Genomic DNA, 25,759 nt, shown 5'->3' with positions numbered 1-25,759 from the left:
GTGATAGGCCCTTGGGCATATTTTTCTGGGAGTGCCATTTTTTCTCTTCCCTTGATTACGTGTAACACGTTTACTGTTTTGACTTCTGGGGGAAATTTCTTTTGTTCCCCAGTGTCTTGCTTGAGAGGCTCATCCTCGTCTTCGCTTGGTGTATCCTCCCCCTTGTGTACGGCGTTCAGCTTGCCGGACTGCTTGAAGACCCAACATTCTCTGTGGGTATGATTAGCAGGTTTACCAGGAGTGCTATGCATCTGACATATTTGGTCCAGAATTTTGTTTAGGCTGGACAGTTCATCTCTGGCGCCTTTAGAGGGCGGCTTTTGCTGACCTGGCCGAGAGCTTTTGAATCCAGCGTTTACTGCCGTGCTCTTCGTGTTGTCTTCTTTATTCCGGCGTTTGTTATTGCTGTTGCGCCGTGATTTCCCATTTCCATCTCTAACTTCAGATGTACTGGGGTCGCTGGTGCTGCATCTGGCTAGCCAGCTGTCCTCACCCGCACAAAAGCGGGTCATGAGGCTTGTTAATGCTGCCATTGTTCTCGGCTTTTCTTGGCCGAGGTGTCTGGCAAGCCATTCATCACGGACGCTATGCTTAAAAGCTGCCAAGGCTTCAGCGTCCGGACAGTCGACAATTTGGTTCTTTTTAGTAAGAAACATGTTCCAAAGTTTTTGGGCTGACTCTCCGGGCTGCTGAGTTATATGACTCAAATCGTCCGTGTCCGGAGGTCGGACATAAGTCCCTTGAAAATTTGCCCGAAAAGCGTCTTCGAGCTCTTCCCAGCTTCCAATGGAGTTTTCGAGGAGGCCTTTAAGACAGTGACGAGCTGGCCCTTTGAGCTTGAGGGGTAAGTACTTGATGGCGTGGAGATCATCTCCTCGAGCCATATGGATATGGAGGATATAGTCCTCAATCCAGACCCCAGGGTCTATTGTTCCATCGTATGCCTCTATGTTTACGGGTTTGAATCCCTCTGGAAATTCATGGTCCAGCACCTCATCGATGAAACATAGGGGGTGTGCGGCACCCCTGTATCTGGGTGTACCGCGTTGTTCGGATGTTTGTTGTGTTACATTGTATGCTGGGGCGTGTTTGCGTGGTCCATAGATGGATCTGGTTGCACTGTCCTTTTGGTGCGAGCCCTCGCGTGGATCGCATATTGTCTTGTGAGTGGCATTGTTTGCCGCTCTATGTTGGCCGTGAGGTCGTCTATCCGGCCAGGTGGCTGTTTTGATTTTTGGTTGTGGGGGGTCTGAGGCCTCCTCATCGAATTCAGGTAGCAACTTCCGCTTTGGGTAGCTCTTGGTGGGGCGATTGTCGCCGTACTTTGCTGCTGTGTTGAGTACTTTACTCCATCTGATTTGGAGTGTGTCCTGCGTAGCCTTGAGCCTTTGCTTCTGCTTTTTCAGACTCCTCGCGGTGGCAACAAGCCTTTGACGGACATTCTGCTGCTCTGGGTGCCTGTCCGGCGTTATGTCGTCCAGACTATTATCTTTGACAGAATTGGTTTGTTCGGTTTGATTCCCCGTATTGCCGTGGTCCGGCAGTGGTTCGCCCTGCTCCAACGCTGGGTCTGTATGATCGTTATTTCTGCTGAGGCGGGATTTGGGGTGGCGCTTGCGTCGCCGCTTTGACTGCTTCTCGAGGGAACAAGCCTTCAGTGTGTCCTTCCGTTCCTCGTCGTCGTCTTCTTTTGGTGTGTCCACCATGTATATGTCATATGATGAAGTGGACGTCCAGCACCCTGTGGGCGGTGGTTCCTCTTCGCCTCCTGCATCGTCGTCCATACCGTCGATGTCTTCGGAGTCGAAGTCGAGCATGTCGGTTGAGTCATCGACAGTGGCTATTAAGTGGGTGGTGGGTGGGCGTCGAATTTCTTCGTCGTCCGCATCCCAATCCTGTTGGCCATAATCCGGCTAGGGCTCTCCTGCAAAGAGAGAGACCTTAGTGAATTCAGAATGTCGCCGAAGGGCGAGTGCTGAAAGATATCCGCGGCGGTGAATTCCATGATCGGCGCCCAATCGGATTCGATTGGCAGAGGCGCGGATGGTTCGGAGTCCGGGAAAGAGTCCGGCACCTTGGAGTCACAGCTGCGCAGAGGATTATGCTGGTGTTTGGCTCGATCGCCGTCGAGACTGCAGCCCCTGAGGCGGTGTCTAGCCACCCGTCCTCGATTGGCGCAGTTGGCTCCGAGCTAAGGGTCGGAGCTGATGTGGGCGGGGCCTCTGGGGTACTGTTCGGCGGCAGAGCTAGGTCATACCCATCGCGATAGTCCGGTGCGCCCGGCTGTGGCTCGAATCCGTCGAAGATCAAGTCTCCGCGGATGTCGGCCGTGTAGTTCAAACTTCCAAATCTGACCTGATGGCCAGGGGCGTAGCTTTCAATCTGCTCCATATGGCCAAGCGAATTAGCCCGCAGTGCAAAGCCGCCGAATACAAAGATCTGTCCGGGGAGAAAAGTCTCACCCCGAACCGCATCGCCATCGATGATAGTAGGAGCCATCAAGCCTAACGGCGACAACACAGAGGAACTCTCAATGAAAGTACCAATGTCGGTGTCAAAACCAGCGGATCTCAGGTAGGGGGTCCCGAACTATGCGTCTAGGCCGGATGGTAACAGGAGGCAGGGGACACGAAGTTTTACCCAGGTTCGGGCCCTCTTGATGGAGGTAAAACCCTACGTCTTGCTTGATTAATATTGATGATATGGGTAGTACAAGAGTAGATCTACCACGAGATCAAAGAGGCTAAACCCTAGAAGCTAGCCTATGGTATGATTGTATGTTGTGATTGTTGTCCTACGGACTAAAACCCTCCGGTTTATATAGACACTAGAGAGGGTTAGGGTTACACAAGGTCGGTTACAAAGGAGGAGATATCCATATCCGTATTGCCTAGCTTGCCTTCCACGCCAAGTAGAGTCCCATCCGGACACGAGACAAAGTCTTCAATCTTGTATCTTCATAGTCTAACAGTCCGGCCAATGGAGATAGTCCGGCTATCCGGAGACCCCCTAATCCAGGACTCCCTCATAGACCAATAGCAAAATAAGGTACACGGAAACACACACGCAAAGAGATAAGTGGGGTCGTGCAACCAAGGATGAGCCAAAATGTGGAATCCACAAAAATGCTCTTATTGCACAACACTAGAAAGACGCTAGCACGATTGCACAATAGGCGGATACGAAGACTTGTGCACAACATACTAAGCAAAAATGCAACGACTTCTATCCCAAGTATGCTCTATGTATGGTGTTTCGATGGTATGATCCAAGATGATCTAGTATGACAATCTTAATGTTGTATGATGCTATGGTTCTTGCTTAAAAGCTCTTTGCTTATCTTCCCCTTTTTGCTTAAAATCTTGTTTGAGCTCTTTTCTCATGCAATGCTTCACGAACCAAGATAGCAATTGTGTATGCGATGACAACTTTGTGACACAAGAGATGATACCAAGATATGCACCAATGATATATGTATGCTATGGGAAGTATGATCACTAATGTGCACAAGTCACGTTGCCGACAATACTCAAAGGCTAGTCTCGATGGGTAAGCGATGCAAATGAGTAAGGCTATGATGGCTATCAATGTAATGGCAACAATGATATATCACTATACCAAGATGAGTTTACCGCTTGATGTTGGTTGTTTGTAAGCAAGAAATGGTTGACGGTGTCAAAAATGGTGAAGTGGTCGTTGTCGATGACGCGCCCGTGGCGAAGATGAGCAGCGGCGATGTTGATGTCGAACTGTACCTAAGTAGCCGAAACACAATAGGACACGGAACCGCAACTCAAATTCTCAAAGCAAAACGGGACAAAATTGTCGGAGTTGGTAACGGTAAGCGATGGTGGTGTATGTGGTATATGGTGGTGCTATGCGGAAGTGTATGTGGGCACCAAAATAAAATTTGGCGAAATTTGGACGGAAAACGGGGCGGTGGATGGAAGTGATGCTGCCAGGGGCCAGATGTCCAGGCTTCATGGCCGGATGTCCGGGCTGTCGGGCCGGATGTCCAGGCTCTGATCCATGGACGAACTCGATGAACTTCGCGTGGAGAGGTCAAATCCGGGCAAAATTCGGGGAAATTTGTGGATGGAAATTGGGGAAAAGTTGATGGAAAGCTAGATCTACCTGCAACACTTGAAATCTGCGGATCAAATCCAACAAAACTTCATCACACCAACAAATCACACAAAACAATTTGGGGCTATTTTTGTGGGGAATTTTCGAATTAGGGAGAAAATCAACAAAACAAGGCTAGAAAACACAACAGGGAGGCTCCGAAATCGTGATCAACGTGGCTCTAGATACCAAGATGATGTAGGGTGGAACCCTAGATGGTCGATCTTTCACGAAAGGAGAGGATCCCGCGAAGAACACGAGGAACACAAGGGGGAAAACACAAAGGGAAACACAAGAGAAACACTCAAACCAACTAGATCCGGTCACACATGTGCTAGATCCATGAACACAAAAGGAGATACAAGATCCACGATCAACAAGGGACGATACAAATGGTAACCGGTCTTCTCCGTGAGGAGGTCTTGATGGGGCCACCCAAGAGGGGGTCTTGAATCCAAGATGGATCTTCTATGTAGAGGGGTCACGGTCTCTCTCAAGGAGTAGATCCGATATGGATGAGCGAGGCTCTATCTCTCAAATGAGCTATCACAACGCTAACCCTAAAACGTAGGTAGGAGAAGAGTATATATAGTCTAGGTGAGCGAAGGGGTACACAGGCCTCGGGCCCTTACACTGTGCGCAGACAGGGGAGGCTGAACGTCCGGGCGTCAGGCCGGATGTCTGGGCTTTCACGCGGGGCCGGATGTCCAGGCTGGAGAAGCTAGCCTTGTTGCTCTCGGGTTCGGTGGTGTCCGGATATCCGGGCTAGAGGCCGGATTTCTGGGAGCTTGGGAAGGGCCGGATGTCCGGGTTGGCGGGGCCGGATGTTCGGGGCCTGTAGATGCCTGGCGGTTTAAAAGAAATACCTTCCCGCATAAGATAAAGCTTCTTGGCAAGAGTTCTCAGATAAGCCTCTGTGTCATTCCTCTTGTGGACCGCAGACTCCAGCTTTTCATTCAGGGTAATTTTGTCCTTCTTCAGACGACTCACCTCTCGGTTAGACTCGTTGAGACAGGACTTTAGCTTGGTCACCTCCCCTTCCAGTGCTTCGACTGAAGCCAGCTTCTGGTCTGCAAGGGCAGTTTTGTCTTGGGATTCCTTTTGTGCTGCGGCGAGGTCCGAGTCCTTCTTCTCCAGAGCCAACTTCATTTTCTCTGCAAAAGAAGCAATCGGATCAGACAAGAGCTCGAAGAAATGTTTTAAAAAGACAGTCGACAGGCAGTTACCTTCCATACCAGAAGCTTCGTCTTGAGCTTTCTTCAGATTCTGCTGGGCCAACTCCAAGTCGAGGTTGAGTTGCCTCTGCTTCTCCTCAAGTTCAGCAAACTTGGAGATGAGAGTACTAGACTTCCGCAGAAGGCAAAAGACGTGTCAATCGACAAGATCAAAGGTTGTTCACTTCCGAGTGGATAAAACTTAAAGAAGTTCACTTAGACCCCAGCCGACTGCACACAGTCGACTGAGGTCTCGGGGGCCACCCAGCGGGTGCACTTGGCATGCCCCCGCTGATTATGACCCAACTCGACCGGTCCGCCCGGGTCAAGTCAAAAAAACTGTTCAGACCCCAGTCGACTGCCAGCAGCGGTCTCGGGGACTACACCCAGTGGGTGCACTTAGCGTGCCCCCACCGGTCCAGATCCCACTCGCCCAGATCGAGTGGAAGAACGCAAATACCAAAGACAACAAAACACCCAGTGGGTGTACAGATTCGACGCAAACAACAGGAGATTATATGGAAGAAAATGTTTCAGATAGCATATCCTGACAGAACAAGGTCAGCCAAAAAGTCTACTTACCTGGACATTGGCCCGAAGAGCAGCGCTGGCGTCATAAGCAGCCTGGCTATTCTCATGCACCATCTTCATCCGCTCCATCATCACGTTAGCCTGACGGATGGCTTCCGCAGCCGCTTCCGACTGGTTGTCCGGAACGGGGTAGCTGGTGAAAAAGAGAGCAGACGACCCAGGTGTGGTAGTTTGGAGCTCCGTGGCGTGGAGTTGGACGACTGAAGGAATCACCAGTGTAGTCGACGGTGCGGGGTGCTCACTCGACAAGGGTGCGGCGAAGGTTACAGAGGCCCTGCCCGCGTCTTCAGATTGACGGACGGGTGGTGTTGTTGTTGGCCCTTGCTGAGACATCTTGCCAACTGCTACATTTTTGCTCTTCCTGGGCTTAAGAGCCACATCTTCATTGTCATCTGGAAGATCGATGACGTTGGGTGGAGCTGCAAGACAGATCAGTTGACCCCAAGTGAACCACTAGAATGCAATCGACCAAGTAATCAGGAACAAAATCATAAGAGTTTCTACCTGAGTTGGAGGTAACCGCGTCTTCCATATCCTCATCTCGATACTGGAGGGAAGAGGTTCCCGATGTAGCAGCACTGCAAGTGTCCGTACTCAGTCGGTTACGTCCTGTTGCTCGAGTCGACGAAAAGAACAAGTCAGATGATTACATGGAGATGGTAGGGACGGTCACTTTGATCGTGGGCAAAGCCTTGGGCAGTTTGGAGGAGGTGGCCTTCGGTGCTTTTGGAGCTGGAGGCGGCACAACCTTGGGCTGCTTCGGGGCCTTCTCAATCGGCGCTGGGGAAGACGTCCGGGGGCGCAAGACAGCCCAGTCGGCGCGATCGCCAGGTCCGGGGTGCTCGCCGGGTCGTGTGCGTGCTTGGATCTCCTCGGCGAGTCGACTTCTTCGTCATCGCTCGAGTCGTCGCTCTCCTTGTCCTCCTCTGCATCCGAGTGCCACTCGCCGCTCTCACCCCCGCTCGCTCCCTCCTCGACGTCTTGCCCCTGCACTTCGTTGGGCATCGAGTACATGTCGATGAGATCCTGAAAGAACAATGAGCAAAAGGAGTACAGTCGACCATCAACAAGGTGTCACACAGTGAATCAGAAAGATACTTGGTAAAACAGAATCATACCTGCTCCGGCTGGCGTGAGTGGTCGAATGGAATCACCCTCCTAGACCCCCGGGGGTTGTCTTTGTTGCTGGTGATTCCCATCAGCCATTTCTCCAAGATGTCCTCACTGACGTCCTCTGGGTGGATCTGAGTGGAGTCCTCGAGTCCATAGTACATCCACATCGGATGATCACGGGCCTGAAGCGGTTGGATGTGTCGACCGAGAAAGACCTCCAGCAGGTCCATCCCAGTCACCCCGTTGTGGACGAGTTGGATGACCCGCTCGACCAGCACCTTGACCTGCGCCTTATCTTCGGGAACCACCTTCAAGGAGGAGGGCTTCTCCACCCGAGCCAGGGAAAAGGGAGGAAGTCCAGTTGACTGACCCGGGGTCGGCTGATCCTTGCAGTAAAACCAAGTCGACTGCCAGCCGCGGACCGAGTCGGGAAGGATCATCACCGGGAAGGTGCTCTTGTTCCTCATCTGGATCCCCACGCCCCCGCTCATCTGGATCACGTGCGTCCTCTCATTACTCGGATTGGCCTTTTTGACCGACTGGGAGCGGCAGGTGATATGTTTGAAGAGGCCCCAGTGCGGTCGACAGCCCAAGAAATTTTTACACATTGACACAAAAGCAGCCAGATAGACTATTGTGTTTGGAGTGAAGTGGTGGATCTGAGCCCCAAAGAAGTTCAAAAAGCCCCAAAAGAAAGGATGGGGAGGCAGAGAAAATCCGCGATCGACATGGGTGGCGAGGAGAACGCACTCACCCTCTCTTGGCTGCGGCTCGGTCTCGTTCCCCGGGAGCCGCGCCAATTTGTGGGGGATCGGTCCCCCCCTCCACCAGCTCGTCGAGGTCGTCCTGGCTAATCGTCGAGCGAATCCAATCGCCCTGGATCCAGCCCGGCGGCAGGCCGGATCTTGACGAGGATCCGCCCCGACTGGTCCTCTTGCCCTTCGCCTTCGTGGTTTCCTTCTTCGCGCGCTCCAGCGCCACCGTCTTCTCTTTTCCCATGGCGGCGGATCAAGCTCGAGCAAGGTTTCGATGCAGAGAGCGGAAGCGTGCGCGGCGGAGAGGTCTGAGGAAGAAGAAAGAGAATGGGAGCGTACGGTGCCAAGACCCGGCCCGGTGCCTTTTATAAGGTCATTCCCCGAGTGGCTAACTGGTAGGCCCAGACGATCTAAACAAATCTGGCAACAGTCGCGCGCGCAATACGTGGCGAAAAAGGTGGCACGGAGATCGAGGTGACCTGCCTAATCCGTCCCGATTACCACGGCCTTGCCCGTCCGGCACGCTTCCCAAAATTTGAATCCCGCGAAATCCGCGGAGAGCAGGGCAACTTGTTAGACTGAAAACATCCTCTGCATTATCATTCGGAATTCTACTGTGAAAATTCACTCGTCAAAAACCAATAATGGACCAAGGCGACCGAAAAAGAACTTGACGTTGTCTCCTCAGTTCATGGCTCCAGAACAAGTTATACTCACAACACGAAGAATGAGTCGAAGTGTTCTCAACTCCTTCCCCACTCAAATCCTGATCCATTCGGGGGCTAATGACGAAGCTATGTACCTAGGGTAGGGTCATGGATCTGTCCAAGATACCCTCCCCAAGGACATCTCTAAAAGAACCAGAAGCGGTCGAAGAGAGATCTTCATCCACTCGACCATGAAGCTATGTTCCACTCGACAACCTTGAAGACACTCGACCATGCGAACAACCACTCGACCACCAGAAGATGTGAAGCCACTCACTCCGCAACGGTCGGGATTTAAGTCATAGCTTTAATAATCATTTATAGCACTTTACTTCAGACGTTACCAGTAACGCTCCTCCTTTATGAACATTGAACCTTGTGTAACAGAGGGGAGCTGGGGTCCTGGCGCACTCTCTATAAGCCACCCCCTCCTCTGGGACAAGGGTTCGCACCCCTGTAACTCACACGCATATATCCAGTCGACCGCCTCTGGGTTCCGAGACGTAGGGTTGTTACTTCCTCCGAGAAGGGTCTGAACTCGTAAAATTCGCGTGTACAACTCCTCCATAGTTAGGATCTTGCCTCTACATTCTTACCCCCCATTCTACTGTTAGACTTAGAACCACGACACCCCCTACCCCGAGGTCTGCCGGTTTTGACACCAACACAAGTCATTTGTGCCCTCGTCGGCCTGCCCCCCCCCCAAAGACAAGGAGGATGCCAACGCCACCCCCGACACCTCCAGCTCCGTCGCTGAGCAGATCTGCCTCGACCCCTACGTCATGTTTGAGTGCTACAACCGGGACAAAGGAGACAAGACAAGGGGAAGGGCAAAAGGAAGGGAACGGGAAAGGAAAGGACAACCGTGAGTGAACTTTCTCCATAGCCCTATTTTACCTAGTAGAACATGCCGATTTTTGGTAGTCCGTTGGCATGTATTATGAACTCCCTTACGTTATGTCCTAGTTGATCTATGTGTATCTATATACACTATCTGTGTTGTTCTACATTGCATCATGTTTATGTGGATTTGATGATTTGCATATGAAAGGAACGATCATGGACACTCACATTTGAGCGGCGGCCGGGCGCCGTTTATGGACGCGTTCGGACATGTCCACGTATAAGGTCCATAGACGCCGAGAACCGCTAACGTCTATTGCAAGATGACGTAACTTTAGTTTTATTTAATAAAGTAATTTAGTAGAATTTATATAATAAAGTAACTTTTTTATATCTTTCCCTAATAATAAACCAGCGCTTCTGGTCGTACGTCGTTGGTGTTTTTGCGAAAGAGCCCCTATGTTACTTTGAAATAAACCCGCAGTCCTGTTTAAGTGGATCTGATAAAACCGTTTTGACAAAAAACACCCTGCCGCATTTGCCCGTGTCCGCCGCTGCCGACCGCAACCAGCGCCTCCACGCGCGGGCGGCTCGCGCTCGTGCCTCCCTGCCGCCCCGCGCCGCCGCCCACCGGAGCTCCGCTGCCGGACCAACGCGCCGCCATGCCCTCCTCTCCTTCTTCCTTCCCCTCCCTCTTGTTCTATTTCTCACATCCCCCCCTCTCTCTCTCCTTCGCAGGAAGCGGAATCCATGGCCCTGGACCTCCATGTCAGACCGCCGCCCCGCGCTGGCCGGCCATCGGAGCGCCGCCGCCGGACCAACGCGCCGCCCTGCCCTCCTCTCCTTCTTCCCTCCCTTCCTCTGGTTCTATTTCTCACATCCCTCTCTCTCTCCCCCCCTTCACAGGAAGCGGAAGCCATGGTCGTTGGATCTCCATGCTGGACCGCAACCCCACGCCGGCCGGCCACCGGAGCGCCGCCTCCGGAGCAACGCGGGTTGCCGCGCTGGACCGCAAGCGGATGCACTGATTGTGCTCGACGGAGATGGGCCCTGTGTGTGTGCCCCTGCAGCCTGGACGAAACTCCGGCGACGCCATGAGCTCCCGATCCCCAACCCGGGTGTAGGAGCGTACGGGAGCGCCGTCGTGGATCCTGCGCGTCCTAGGTCCGCCGAGGCCACGGGCTCCCAAGTCGGGCATAGGTGCGTACTGGAGCAACGCCCGCCTGGGCGAGGTCCTCCTGCTTCTGGAGGAGGCGAACAAGCCGAGCCAAGCCATGAGGCGCCCGTGGCCAACACAGTGTATCTTCAATTGAACTATCTGATGTTTTTTCTACGTATCTGTGTCATTGACCCATTGTCTAGAGTGTGATTTCACACGTTTGTTTTCAGCCAATCATCTATGAAGTGCGACCTTTCATGCTTGAATTCTACAATATCCACTGATGAATTTCATGCTTTTAGTGAACCTCAACAAATTCATGGAAAACGTATTTAATTTTGCTCATCTGATTCGCTTTGCTGCATTATTAGTATGCCTGCTAGACTCCAAATTCAAACCTATAGCCTATAATAAACCCCAGTTTTTTAATCAAGTTTAAACATTTCAGTTCCGTTTTTGGGCTGGAATTTATCAGTGGCCATGTAAGACTGGAAATTGCTCACCACGTGTTCCTTAATGTATATTGTGCCAATAGCTATTAAACCTTCGATATGCTGGAGGGTGATGAGGTGACATGGAGCTAAACATAGATTGAAGATTCTGTCATGAGTTCCTCAGAGAAGATAGAACAAATGAGTATGGAGATCCAGCTGTTGAAGACGCCGAGGGACAAGAACATTCAGGAGTTGTTCGCCTAATGGGTTGGTGAGAACAAGAATACAGTTAACATCATCACAGAGCCCTGCACATCTCGCATGCGAGGCAGTATGTCCCTTTTTCTTTAGCACAACTCATATGTCTCTTCCTACCGGGGAGCGTTCGTAATACTTTGCCTGATTCTATTATGGATTACCCATTTTGTTTACAAGTTGACGTACTTATTAATTTGGTGTCGTATTAACTACACCGGAGTCTGTTCTTGTGCAAAGGAAATTAGATTGGGATTGGCCGCACATCTTAAATGCATCTAGAAAATTAACCACAGATAGATTTCACTCTTATCGCCCTTCTATTCAATACATTTTGATTGCTGAAATTTGAAACAATGACCAGGTTCTGTAGGAAGCACAAGAAAGTGGGTATGAAAGCTATGAGATGATGGCCAATACAGATATTGACAGGGCTGGAATATCATTAGAGTCCGGCGCCAACGAATATACATAGCGACTTAAAGTGTGACAATATATTCATAAATAGTCCTGATGGAACAGTGAAGATCGGCGACTATATGGTCTGGCGACATTATTGCATCAATGGAAAAAGCAAAGTGTCAAAGGTGTGTGACATTGTGTTTTTCTGACAGCTACGGATCTGTGAAAATATACCTATTCTATTTACTGTGGATATACTCTCAGGTTACTTTGTTTAAAAATTTATTCTGGTCGTGTACTAACAACCATTGTGTTAAAATGCAGGCGCATTAGACTTTACAGCACCAGAACGCTTCACTGGCAATACAATGAGTTGCTTGGGTATTCCAATCCCCTTGCTGAACCCTGTGCTATTCGCAGCCTCTTCTGTCAATCCAGCAGCACACCGCTGCCCTTCGCATCCTCCCTGCATCACTGCAACTGGGCCGTGCTCACATCGTCTGCGGTCACATGCGCAATCTTTGCGCTCGACGCTGCCTCCACCGAGATTCATTGCAAGGTCTGTTCATAGCCACGGTTCTTGCTCCATACCATTGTTGATGCTCCTGTTAATGGATAAGTGTCCAACAAAATTACCTGCAGGGTGCCTGAAACGCCCACTGCTGGGTACATGCATACAACAATTATGCCATGTCTTCCCTATTCGATCGGTCGCACAGGTATGTTTCTTTTCCTTCTTTGTTTAGTTTTAAAGAAAAGATTAATTTCTGAACTCACCATATTTTTATACTATATATAAGCATGGATGACTAGAATAGTTGATTGTCAGTTCACTTATATTTCTCCTATGGAAAGGAGCATCAGTTTTACGCATGCTTCCCGGGTCCTTGGTGAGAGGCCTCTGTGATGTTATTCTTTTAGGTAAGCTTTACTCAGGTTGCTACTCATGTCACAGTGTCTGTAATTTAGCTAGAGTCAGGTTCAGAGTTATTGACTGAATTTTTGGGGCACAACCATCAAGCAACCTGAGTAAAGCTTACCTAAGCCAATGATTTTGTTCTTTTAGCTAGAGCCAGGTTCAGAGTTGTTCACTCTGGATTTTTTGGGCACAACCATCAAGCAAGCTAGCACGTATTGTTTAACTGAAGCAAAGGGCAGCTAAGCTATGAATGCTTCATTCTTTGTTCTACACAAATGCAGCTACTATTTGTATTTGATCTGAGCAAAGGTGCAACCAATTGAAGTTATTTTGAAGAATCTGCACCTGAGTATATATGTTCTGATTTTATAGCCTGCAGAGTCTGTAGAGTAAAGTTTGTACATTTTGTGAATCGCTTTGTTCCGCTTTCCCTTGGTGTATAGTCTATACTGTATCAGGTTATTTACTATGTGCAGATTTGTTTGTGCCATTGCCGATCATGTACTTCTTTCTGTGCTTGGAAGCATAGTCTCATCGTATCCCCTAGATCTGTATAAGTATATTTAGCTCACATACACTTGGCATTTGTTCTTCAAAAGGCGATGTCCTCGATGCTGGACTCCTGGTAACAGTTTATTACATGTTATTTCTTTTTTTGGTGAGTCTTTTCTTGAGATTTAGGATTATGGAGTTAACGGGTGTTACTTTTGACCTGCTAATACAGCTGCGTTAAACTTTTTGCTCTTCGAAAGCAACTATGTAAGTCTGACGCTAACATAATGTTTACTGCTAGAATACTTTAGTAGGTATAACTTAGAGTCAGGAACACAAGTAGAATTTCATAGAAATCTGTCTAGCTCCTGTAGATGAAAGACTTCCTGCAAGTGAGCTCTTGAATAACTCTTACCTCCAGGAAGATGAGGTCTATTCCAGCGCCTTCAATTTCAGTCTCTCTGGTCTCAAGTGTGACTGAAGATGGGTGGCAATCTGCAAGTTTCTTGCTTTGGAAGGGTGAATTCTTACTGAAAAACCATATGTTTCTTACCGACCATATTAATTTATTGCTAAGGTTTCCTCATACCACTGGTAAATATAGCACTGAAGAAACTTTTAAATCAAACTTTACTTCAGTCTTTAATGACACTATGAATTATTTCAGGCTGTTTAAAGAATGCTGAGTTGTCAAGCGAGGTGCTGCAGTGGCTGGCGTTGCCGAGCATGGGACGACGTCTCTAGGATCCTGCCTGAGGCAAGCCTCTCCGGCCTCCTCGGATGCCCTCTAGGAACTGGCACTGCGTATGATGGTCTCCTCACCTAGCACCTAGGTTGACCTAGCCACCGCCATCGAAGCGGAGAGTTGGCAATATATGTATGATTGTTGGACGTGTCAGTCCTGCCATTGACATGTTCAAAACTATGAATTGGGTGATTACAAATATGCTTTAATCAATGAAATGAAAGGATGTTTTGTTACATCTTGTTGTGCAGATATAGGGCTTGAATTATTTTCGGTCGCATCATCTTGGCCCTATAATAAAAAAGCGAGTGTGGGAGTGCGCGACCAGTTGCTACCAGTATCAAGGTGCACTTGATGTGTAGTTATCAGTCAATGAGAACCATAGAAAAATGAAGGCACGGACTCTAGGAGTATATATCCGCTCCCCGAAAAAGGGTGTGCTATATATTGAATGGTTCAATATAGGTCAGTGAGTTTGAGGAGTTTGAGGCAGCAAAAAGCTTTAGAGCTAAAATTAATAGGAAAGGGTATTTGTTTCTTAAGATGTTTTTTTGATAAATGTAAAAAAAATTGAATTAGTTAGTTAGTAATAAGAGAGAAAAGGAGACCATGACTTGATTGTCTATTTATCCTTGCTCCATATTCGAAGTTTCTGCCGGCTGCTGTCGTCAACCTACCCTTGCATGCCATCTACTTCCAATTCACTTCTGCGAGAGGTGCATGCCCGGCCGTCGACATTGATGCATCCTCTCACTCAACATCATGTCTCCGCAGGATGGAGCTTAGATCGGTGAACTGCACAATGGTCAACAAAGAGGCAAAAAGTAGATGATTTTGACACTTTCGATGGTGCATGCGGAGGTATTTTTCACCTTTTGCCTATAGCAACACACGGGTCTTCTGCTAGATGAGACTGGAGCGAAGCCCACAGTCATTATAAATTTTCATAATTACAAGTCGGTGTAGGAAAGGGCTCATGAAAGCCGCGTGCTAGAGTGTGATGACCAATCCCCGGTTCGGCCGTTGGCACCCATCAACAATGCACAACGGATCAGACTTTGAGTGACCCTCCACAACCCAGGTCCTTGATCCCGCTCACGGTAGTGAAGCACTGCGATGGCCGCCAATGACACCCTACTCAGGGTGCTACCTTCCTCGATGGCCTCCATGTTATCACTGTAGCGGGATGCGTGAGACCAAGTGTAGGGAATAGCTTGCGGAGAGCGATCCTCATGTCCAGCTCGACAAGATTAGTTTTTAATGTTTTAAACATTCCATTGTGATTGCACGTTAATGACATGTGTGTCATGCAATGGCTGGGATTGACGAAGTCCAGACATGTTGTGATTAGAGGACACTGCAGTAATCGCCGGTGGTGAGAGACTAAGATAAGTGGTGACACGGTGTCGGTGAGGGACTAAGACAAGTGGTGACACGGGTGGGACACCGTGTTGAAATAGAAGACGTTGAATTGTGGGGGTTTTGAGCCGTATTTATCGGGTCCATTGCAACGCACGGGCATGTTTACTACTCCCTCCGTTCCTAAATACTTGTCTTTCTAGACATTTCAACAAGTGACTACATACGAAGCAAAATGAGTGAATCTACACTCTAAAATATGTCTACATACATCCGTATGTAGTAGTCATTTGAAATGTCTAGAAACACAAATATTTAGAAACGGAGGGAGTAGTATAGAAAAAGGGAGATAAAGGAAGACCTACCCAGTCCCCCGCCGTCACCCATCACCACCACTCCACCACTCCTTTCTTTCGAAGCTTACTGCACCACTCCTTTTTGCTTTGCTCCGGGACAGATCGAGCGAGATCCAGGATGAACTCCCGGCCAGCGACCATGGCGGAGGCCGCACCGCCTCCTCTCCTCGGCGGCCTCCCTGACGAGATCGCCATCTGGGAGATCCTCGTCCGCCTGCCCCCCAAAGACCTCCTCCGCTGCCGTGCCGTCTGCCGTGCCTGGCGCTGCACCACCTCCACCCGCGACTTCCTCCTCACCCACCACGCCCGCCAGCCCTCCCTCCCTCTCTCCTACGTCAAAAATTACGGCGGCGACCTTTTCACCCTAGACATCATCTCCTTCGACCACCAGGGAGGGGCCGCCACCCCCCAGACCGTCGCGCGACTTCGCCGCCATATCTTAATTCCGAGGGTCTCCTGCGACGGCTTAATCGTCTTCTGGATAGAATGCAAAGCTGGTCAACAACTATTCATCTGCAACCCGGCGACTCGTCAGTATGGTTGCCTCCCGATGCTTTTTGGCGGTCCCCTGTCCGCCGTGGGGATGCCTTTTGGCGCTCCCCGACCCGTGGCCGTGGGGATGTACTCACACAGCCCAACCGGCGAGTACCGACTACTATTGCTGCAGAAAGCTGAAGCACCAGATGGCTCCTCCCTCGTCTACACATACGCTTTAGGCTCCAGCCAGCCGCCGTGGCACCTACACATCGAAGGCCCCAATTTGAACGAACTGGTATTCTCGCGCGGACCTTTCCTGTTCCGTGGTAGCCTGCATTGGTGCATAAGCAACATGATAATTGTGTCCGACACCGTCGCTGAGTCGTTCCGGCAGATGCGCACTCCAGTTGTTCCTAATTTATCTGATCTGTTTGAGATGGATGGAATGCTCGGCATGTCCAGTTTTGATGATTACAATGATGACGAGCTAATTGTTGATATCTGGATGATGCAGGACTACGAGCACGAGGTCTGGGCTTTTAAATACCGGGTTGAAATACCGTATGCGGAGCTCACCTTGCAGTTTGGATTGTTTTACCCGCGTGATTGTGTGGTGTTTACTTCTTGGGTTGGCGATGTGGCAGTGCTGGTCCCGTTTGGCCGCTGGTTACTTCAGCTTGACGTGGGTGGCAAGCTGGTTGCCAGTTTCGAGGACAGCGGTGGACTCATTGGTCAGCCATATCAGCTCAAGCAAACTCTTGTTCAGCATACCTTCTTTCTTACACTAGAGGGTTATGTTGTCAATGGTTCGCCTTTCATCTGAAGAGAAGATTATGTTGTGAACACGTAGCCTTTCATCCGAGGGCTGTTGACTCTGGTGGTGCTGTCGTATGTATTAACCGGGTCCACTGTGAGCCCACTACCTGCTTTGCTAATATATTAAAAATAATGATGAAGAAGCTTGGATTATGTTATAGCCGGCTTAGTTTATATCTGGAAGAGGCCCACCGGGCAGTAGTTAGGGGGCTTGACCCACAAGTTATCTTAGATTAATTATTATGCAAGTTATCTAAGTTATAAATATAGGCTGTAAGACTCTTTCGGAATCAAGCAATAAGAAGAATATTATCTCCTATTGCCTGGCTCCCTAAGGAGCCGGAAACCCTAGCCGCCAACAGCCCTAACCGCCGCCGCCCTTCTCCTAGCTCGCGACGGCGCCCTGCCGCCGGCGCGCCCGTTCCTCGCCACGCCCTCCTCCATCCTTCCCTTATCACCTACGGCCTAGACCTGGTAGAGTACTTGATTCTACCAATTTGGTATCCAGAGACACCAGGCCGATCATGTCACTCCCTCCATCACCGCCGCCGTTACCATCCACCTCCGTCCCGCTCTCGCTGCCGCCGACCACTTCCACGGCGATGACGGAGATCGCGTCCGGGACCACCGCCCCCTCTACACCAGCGGCCATCACCACTACGGGGGATCCGCCCCCGCTCCTCTCACGGGAGGAGGTGTCGGGCACCCTGCGGGAGCTTGTCCAGACGGTCAGGGGCATTACCCTCTACCTCGCCGGGAACCAGCCCCCGCCACCGAGCGCCGTCACCACCGCCTACGGACCGCCGCTGCTACAGTGGGCTGCCCCGGCCCTCCAGGCGCCCTACGCAGGGGCGCCCCAGCCGCTGCTGCTGCTGCTGCCGCATTACTCGGCGGCGGGACAGCCTTGGCCAGCGTGGCCGGCCTCCACCGCGCCGCTGGGGGGTCCGACCCAGCAGTTTCTTCCGGCGCCACCGCCCCCCCCCCCCCCCGACGCAGGCGCCGGTGCAGCAGCTCCACCCGGCGCCACCGCCATCGTCAGCACCACCACCCGCGTCTCGGGCCACGGGTCGACCCCTGCACCAGGTGCAATTTCCGCTGTCACCATCGCCGATTCCCGCGTGGGCGACCGGATCGTCTCCGGGCCCGGTGTACTCCACGGCGCCGGAACACCCGACGCCCTCTCTGCGGTTTGATCATCCTTCCAGCTCGGCGAACTACGCCCCAGAAATCCCCGAACCGGCATACGCGCTGCTGGCGACTGCAGCCGCCCCCGGGCACGGCAGGCCGACACCCCCTCGCTTCGCCAAACTGGACTTCGCCACTTACGAGGGCACGGAGGACCCCCTCAACTGGCTCAACCAGTGCGAGCAGTTCTTTCGAGGGCAGCGGACGCTCGCTTCGGATCGTACCTGGCTCGCGTCCTATCATCTTCGAGGCGCGGCGCAGACCTGGTACTATGCCCTCGAGCAGGACGAGGGCGGCATGCCACCATGGGAGCGCTTTCGGGAGCTCTGTCTCCTCCGGTTCGGGCCTCCTATCTGTGGAAGCTGACTGGCGGCCCTCGGCCGCTTACCCTTCACATCCACGGTGCAGGACTACGCCGACCGCTTTCAGGCCCTGGCATGCCACGCGCCGGGCGTCTCCGCGACTCAGCGCGCCGAGTTATTTGTGGGCGGTCTGCCGGACCATATTCGCGTGGACGTCGAGCTCCGGGATCCCCCCGATCTCCAGACGGCCATGTACTACGCCCGCGCGTTCGAGCGCCGCGCGGTGGCCATTCAGCAGGACTCGCCGTTCCGGGCCGCTGGCTCACTACCTTCGCCGGATTCCGCACCGGGTCGGTCTGCGCAGGCTTCCGCGGCACCCCTCGCCGCGACCGCGGCGCGCCCGTTCCGCCGGCTCACCTCTGCCGAGATACTCGAGCGTCGCCGCCAAGGGTTGTGCTTCAACTGCGACGATCCCTACAAGCCCGGCCACGCCTGCCCGCGACTCTTCTACCTGGAGGTTGCAGACTACATTCCGGAGGACGCCATCGCCGCCGACCTGGCCGTCCCAGATGTCGAGAAGGTGTTTGACGCTGGTTGATTACCTCGAGGAGTTCAGCAAGCGCTTCCCCACCCTACAGCTCGAGGACGAGCTGTTTGTGCAGGCGGGGAGAAGTGTTATGGCCGGCCTAGTTATATCGGAAGAGGCCCACCGGGCAGTAGTTAGGGGCTTGGCCCACAAGTTATCTTAGATTAATTATTATGCAAGTTATCTAGGTTATAAATATAGGCTGTAAGACTCTTTCGGAATCAAGCAATAAGAAGAATATTATCTCCTATTGCCCGGCTCCCTGAGGAGCCGGAAACCCTAGCCGCCAACAGCCCTAACCGCCGCCGCCCTTCTCCTAGCTCGCGACGGCGCCCTGCCGCCGGCGCGCCCGTTCCTCGCCATGCCCTCCTCCATCCTTCCCTTACCACCTACGGCCTAGACCTGGTAGAGTACTTGATTCTACCAGATTATTTCATGGCTGTGTTATATTTCATTGAATATCATTTTGGGCGGAAGTGGCTGCTGTGAGTGTTCATGCTAAAAGTACAAGCCATTTGGATCATCGTTTGAAATGTTTGCCTATATTCTGACTAATGTCTCTGTTTCCTTGGACTGAAGAGTGGACTTATTTTCCCTGTTTATATAATGATCTTAGTAGTATTCAATAGTTAGCAATCTAGGTGTCTCTTGTCTCTATTTACTGAACCGAATAATTGACTTGTCTTTTAATTAATGTTACTTTTCTGGAGATTACCTAGTTATCTTTTTAATACTAATTATTTAACAAATGTACCTTTGATTCCTGTTTTTGTGTTTGTTTTTTGCCAAAGGTGAAATGAGGTAGATTATCCTCCTTCTTGGCTTGCAAGTTGTACCTGATTTTCACAAAAGTTGGCGCAGTAGTCAAATGAAATGTTCTGTTATTGCTGTAATTTTGTCTTTTTGTTGCATTATTTGAAAAAAAAAATATTTCACTTTAGGTGCTAACCGTTGTGAGGAAGCAATGCATCATATGGTGTTGGATCTTAAAATATGCTTGAGAAAGAAACTTGTACTGATGTGCAGAGCCATGATATTTTTTTCTATGACCGGCGCAATGCGTATGAATTGGGTCCACTATGAGATGGTTTGTATCTTTTTTATATACTCCCTCCGTTCCTTTTTACTTCGCATATTAGGTTTGTCCCAAGTCAAACTTTGATTGTTAACAGGTTAGTATGACCAAGAATTTTTGACTGTTAACACTCTTGCGTTGTATTTCGTTGAATATCCTTTTGGGCTGAAGTGGTTGCCGTGAGTGCTGATGCTAAAATTACAAGTCATCTGGGCCAGCATTTGAAAATGCTTGCCAATTGTTCTGGCTCATGTGCTATTTTCTTGAACTGAAGAATGGACTTTCTTTTTAGTTCTTAGTACTTAATAGTTAATACTAAATGTTTGCAAATATATGTGCGTTAACTGTTTCTATGTTGTGTTTTAGCAGGTTGCTTACAATGCAATCTTTCAATTAAACTACTTCTCCTAGCAAGTTGCACCTGATTTTCTTACAAGTGCAAGGAGAATTAGTTTAATTGAATGATTGAATTATAAGCAAGTTTTTGATGAAATGCTCTGGTTTGCAGTCCATTCTTGTTCATGATTCCATTGCATTTGGTTAGGTATTCAAACATACTGTTACAATTCTGCCTTTGCGTTGCATCCTTTGGAATTATATTAATCATTTCACTTTATCTGCTAAGCATTCTAAGGAATCAATGCTTCACCTGATGTTTGATCTTAAGATAAGCTGGAGAAATGAAACTTATACTGATAAGCAGAAGAAAGGTTATCATGGTCAGGCGCAGGCGCAGATTGTCTCCCCTTTAGATTCTGTAATTGCCAGCCTCATGTTCTTTTTTCTTTGACCGCCGCAGTGTGTATGAATTAGGTCCACTATGAGCCGGCTAGATAGGTTATAATCAAGAAGCTCTAATTGTTTCATGGTTGCCTGAAATTTACACCTGTGTGAATACTCTTTTTGGCTGAAGTGGTTCCCGTGAAGTTAATACTAAAGTTACAAGTCATTCAGGTTGGCTGATGTTGTAACCGAACTGCTGTTGTAATTCTCGACATCTCCTTTGAGTGGTAATATATTCAGGTGGGGAAGCTCTCCCCCCCCGGTGACCGTTCAAAAAAAAAAGTCATTCGGGTCAGTTTTTGAAATGTTGCCTGTTGCTCTGACTCATGTCTCTGTTTTCTTGAACTTAGCAGATATACATAAGTGTCATGTTCCTATTTTTTGGCTGCAGCCGATCATCCACTTGTTAGTGATTAACAAGTGATTAAATTATAGCCAGCTTTTCAGAAACGTTCTGCAATTCACTCTTCATTAATCCATTGCATCACTTGGAATATTCTGTTATAATTCCAGGTTCTCGGTGCATCATTTGGAATTATCATTTCACTTTGGCTGCTAACTATTTTAAGGAATTAATACTACACTAGCACTATTCCTTTGACAATTAGCTAGGATCACCTATGTAGAGCTGATAGCAAAGATAAGAAATGAACCAAGTGTTTGTGGTGTCTTTCTTACTGTTGTTCTTTTTAACTGCAGTTACTGGTTATTACTTTGCGCATTAGGGATTATTTGGTGTTCACTGTATTCAAGAAACTATCACACCCGATTTCCATCCGCGCACAATACTGTTTGGCAATAATAACTTACCTAAAAGATGTATTCTTATTAGGCCAGTGCAGGCGATCGGCTGCGGTCATCATAAGGAAATAATAGTTCACTGTCATGCCAGGTATGCTCTCAGTTCAAACTATGTCTTGAGCTATGGAGAACATCTTTGCTAGTTTGTACTACGGCTCGCTCCTGTGTTTCCTCCTGAAGCACGGTGCAGCCAGTTTGCAAGACAGGAAGAAAATGAGTTGAATCCTTGTGTGAGTGTGTGCATCTATCGCTGTGGTCATTTTGACAAAATTTTCACGGAGAAGTGTGTGCAGCCTAGCCTAAATGCCTAACTGGTTACCAGATTCCTAGGTTTGTAAGGAACTTGTGATCCGTGCAGTCGTTGGTCTTGTTGTTTCACCTCCCGTTGGTGAGGTGAAACAGCGCATGATGCTACCGATTTCTCGCGCTTTCTATGAGCAAGCATGTTGATGCTCAAAATGATTTTTGTTAAGGGCAATCATGTTTATGCTGAGAATAAGAAGAGACAACAAAACATTAGGAAATAATTGGGTTTTGTGTTGCGACTGACTGTCTGGCGACAAATCACAATAAGAAGAGAAGTACCCTGGGGTGCGACATACGTGGGAATGGGTATGAAGATGCCCACCATGCTACTGCATGTTGTACCCTGGAGTTCGGGAATTACTGCCTGAAGAGGCATTCAGAAGTTCAGGCCCTGACTGGCTGCTCTTAGTCTGTTGGCGCCCTGTACGGAGATCAGAAGCAATGTCCTGCTGATGCTGTGCCGCTGGTTTTTGGCACCTGAGGAATGGTGTTGTTATTCAGAGCAAAAGTCCTGTTAACTGATAGCAGTTTTTCATTTATTTTCTTTTTTCTTTATGTTGTACATATTGTAAGTTTAATTTTTAATGAAAATTACTTTGTGGCTCAAAAAAAAATACAGAGCAAAGGTAACGGTAACCATTGGCTCCTCCAGTATTATTGTTTTGTCTTTGCCCGACCACCTGATTTCCAGATGTTTGCTTGACGATAAGAAGTGCAAGCAGAACATGTTTGCTTGATGCAAGGCGACGGAGGATACAGCAGAGCATCCCTGATGGAATATGGTGTCCGATGCTTTAACGTCAACACTTAAGAATAGGTCACGCTGGTGGACTGGAAGGTTCAGAAGAGCAGAAGACAGAGCAACAGAAATGCACACGAGCTGACAGGAAGAATACGAATGTGGGAGGACGTCATCCAACGTCAGCTGCATATATTTTCACAACAACTCAAACTAACCTAACAAAATTCGATCAAATACGGCCGGATTTCATATAAAAATACCGGATTTTCATATAAACATGACGGGTTTCATTACATTTACATCAACTAAGCGGTGCTAGTCCGTCTCTCAAGGTATAGTAATACCTCATCTAAATGGCCGCCCGCGGATCTTTTTGTCTTCCTCATGTCCGGCAGACTGATCATGGGACTGCCAGAAGCCCCGGAGGAATATACTCTAGCACAAATGATGGCTCGCTTCCCCACCGCTCATCGGAGTGGAACCCCAGCTGATGCTTCAGCGGGAGGGGAAGGTGGCGCCTACGCTTCCGTGAAGCCCATGTGGGATCGACAGAGGCCCTCGCAAGAGAAGAACCGGACAAGACATCGGTTCTGTACGCCGGCGTCGCCTCGGCGGTGGCCTTCATGGAACCCAAGCGGCGGCCACTTCCCGTGTTCTACTTCTCCTCGATGATGATGGCGAACACGAAGGCGCTGGCCACCGACTCGTCACTTTCCGTGCACCCGGCTTCTGTCTCTACCTTCATGGCGCGACCGCAGGCACGGGAGGCGTGGGCGCAGACATGGGAGGCACGGTATGACGCGGCGTCGTCGATGGCAGCGACGACGCCCGTGCGGCCGTGCTCCCCGCTGGCTCGCCACTCCTCATCGAGCTGGCCTGGAGCGCCGAGGTGTTGTACCACGCGCCGGCTTGGATGGCAACTGGCTCCGTCAGGCTAGGCGAGAGAGGTGGAGCAACGAGCTGCCTCGCTCGTATTTGGCGGGCTCGGCCGGCCACCCAGCCGGCTTATATGCCAGAGAACTGCTCTTCGGAAGCCATCAAAAGAATGATGGAGGAGATGGGGGAGCGGCGGAGGGGTGCGATTCTTGCCCGGGATCGTCTGACCTTGTTTAAATAGAAGGCGGACGGAAGGAGCTCGGCCGGCGTTGCGTTTAAAACCGGCCTGCTCATGAACGGACATGTGGTCAGAATAAGTTTCTCGGCTTCCATGCCGGTTTAATATCTCATATGTAATTGCCTACTTATTGCGCCAATGTTTTGATGTCATATGCGTGTTCACATACACGGGAGTGCTGTTTTGGCTCTTGGATGTATATGCTCCCTAATGAACAGTAAATTAAATAATAAATAAATTTTAAAATTCTGAATCTTTTTGTATATGTTCTTGTTAGTGTAACAAGTGTGCTTGCCAATTTTCATGCGAGGTGAGATGACGGTGCTTCACCGGTGAAAAAACAAAAATAAGTGTAATATTTGGAGATAACATTTGTCGTTCGACTTGTTTTTTTTTTTTGCACAGGTCAAAATACTTAAGCTTTCCTCCTAAAAATTTGCGGGTAGCGTTTTGGTGTGACAATGATCATATTTATTTTTTTCATATTTTTTGACATTTGGAAAAAAGTTATGGGGAGGAGCATATGCTCCCAAGAGCCGAATTTGATTTCCGGCACATATACGCCCAATAACCGCTTCCCATGCAACCTTGCCGAGAGGTTTTTTTTCAAAACGGAGGCAAAAGTTTTGCCTCATCGATTAATTAAGAAGATAACTGGCATATTTGTTTTGCTACTACGGTGGTGACCACGTGCCCACAGATGCTGCAACCGCTATCGCTAGATGCTGAAACCGGCATAATGTTTTGCTACTACGGTGGTGACCACGGTGACCACGTGCCCACAGATGCTGCAACCGCTATCGCTAGATGCTGGAACTGGCATAATGTTTTGCTACTACGGTGGTGACCATGGTGACCATGTGCCCACAGATGCTGCAACCACTAACGCTAGATGCTGGAACCGGTATAATGTTTTGCTACTACAGTGATGACCACGGTAACCACGTGCCCACACATGCTGCAACCGCTATCGCTAGATGCTAGAACCGGCATAATGTTTTGCTACTACGGTGGTGACCACGATGGCGCGACGGCCGCAAAACCAGAGGCGGCAATGTCGAGAATGCTACAACCACGAGGCCACCTGCTAGAACCTGCAACGCCATTTGTTACAACCGTCTTCTTTTTGCTGGAACCAGAGAAGATCGAGGCTACGACTTGCGCACGGCGAGCTACAACCAGTGACAGGATAAGCTACACCCGATGCAATTTTTTGCTGGAACTACATATAGTGGTTTTCGCGAGTTACTTTGCCGCCTCCATGAACGTTGCAACTGGGGGGCACCACCAGCGGCGAAGCTGTCAGCGACGAGCAGCGGCGCCGTGGCCGGCGACGGCTACCCACGGCCGCAAAGGTCGAGGAGGAAGTGTGGGAGAGCTGCTACCGTCGTGCAGCAGGGCTGCAACCAGCAACTCAAAAATGCGAGCATCTGCGGCAGCGACCGACGGCGTGGCGAGCGTCGATGGCGAGGCAACTCTGGGGAGCTTCGAGCGCCTAACCAGGATCCGCGACGCCGACGCCAGGTGCTTCGAACGGCGGCCGCGGGTGAGCCGTGCCTCGCTGGATTAGAGTCGCGTTTTAGAACGAAGCTGTTTGGATAGAGGAGACAATCGAACGGCTGTGTTAATGTTAATCGGGCGGTGCACATCCGACCGGCCGAAAGTTTCGGCCGGCGCACCGGCGCAGAGTGCTCCCTTTACAAAAATTTCTAAAAAATTTATGTACAAAGTTACCGGTATTGTTATAAAAAAGAAAATATCTATAGACATGTTATCTTTGAAATCACGCGGCTGAAGCGATCGGTGGGTGCACTGTGATCTTTTCTCGGCACCAATTCAAGCATTCCGGATCGTCGAGCCATGGCCTCCCTTACCATGCACGTATCCTGCACAATTTGGAACGAAAGAACGCTAGAGTCTTCCGCTACAAAGAGACGCCACCGCCAATCCTTCTCAAGCTTATTATAGATGAGGCCAACCTATGGGTTACTGCAGGGGCTAAACAATTAGAGAAAATTGTATCGTGCGAGTAATTGTCATGCCGTACTTCGGCCTTGTGTAACTCTACAAAACTCTATTCTCCTCTACTTTAATAGATGAGGC

General features: G+C 49.8%; 1 protein-coding gene and 1 pseudogene across 1 annotated transcript; both read left to right on the top strand.

The window, feature by feature from the left end:
• Positions 1–11,049: 11,049 nt before the first annotated feature.
• LOC123056863 (probable serine/threonine-protein kinase WNK9) lies at positions 11,050–13,753 on the top strand (annotated as a pseudogene).
• Positions 13,754–15,519: 1,766 nt separating this feature from the next.
• LOC123058181 (uncharacterized) lies at positions 15,520–17,401 on the top strand. The gene is made up of 2 exons (XM_044480990.1): positions 15,520–16,241; positions 16,461–17,401. Exons 1-2 carry the CDS (start codon positions 15,588–15,590, stop codon positions 16,767–16,769), a joined length of 963 nt encoding a protein of 320 aa, XP_044336925.1. The 5' UTR covers positions 15,520–15,587; the 3' UTR covers positions 16,770–17,401.
• Positions 17,402–25,759: the final 8,358 nt, after the last annotated feature.

The sequence above is a fragment of the Triticum aestivum genome, chromosome 3A, assembly GCF_018294505.1.
Source record: "Triticum aestivum cultivar Chinese Spring chromosome 3A, IWGSC CS RefSeq v2.1, whole genome shotgun sequence".
NCBI lineage: Eukaryota > Viridiplantae > Streptophyta > Magnoliopsida > Poales > Poaceae > Triticum > Triticum aestivum.
This window is presented reverse-complemented; position numbering and strand designations above follow the sequence as displayed.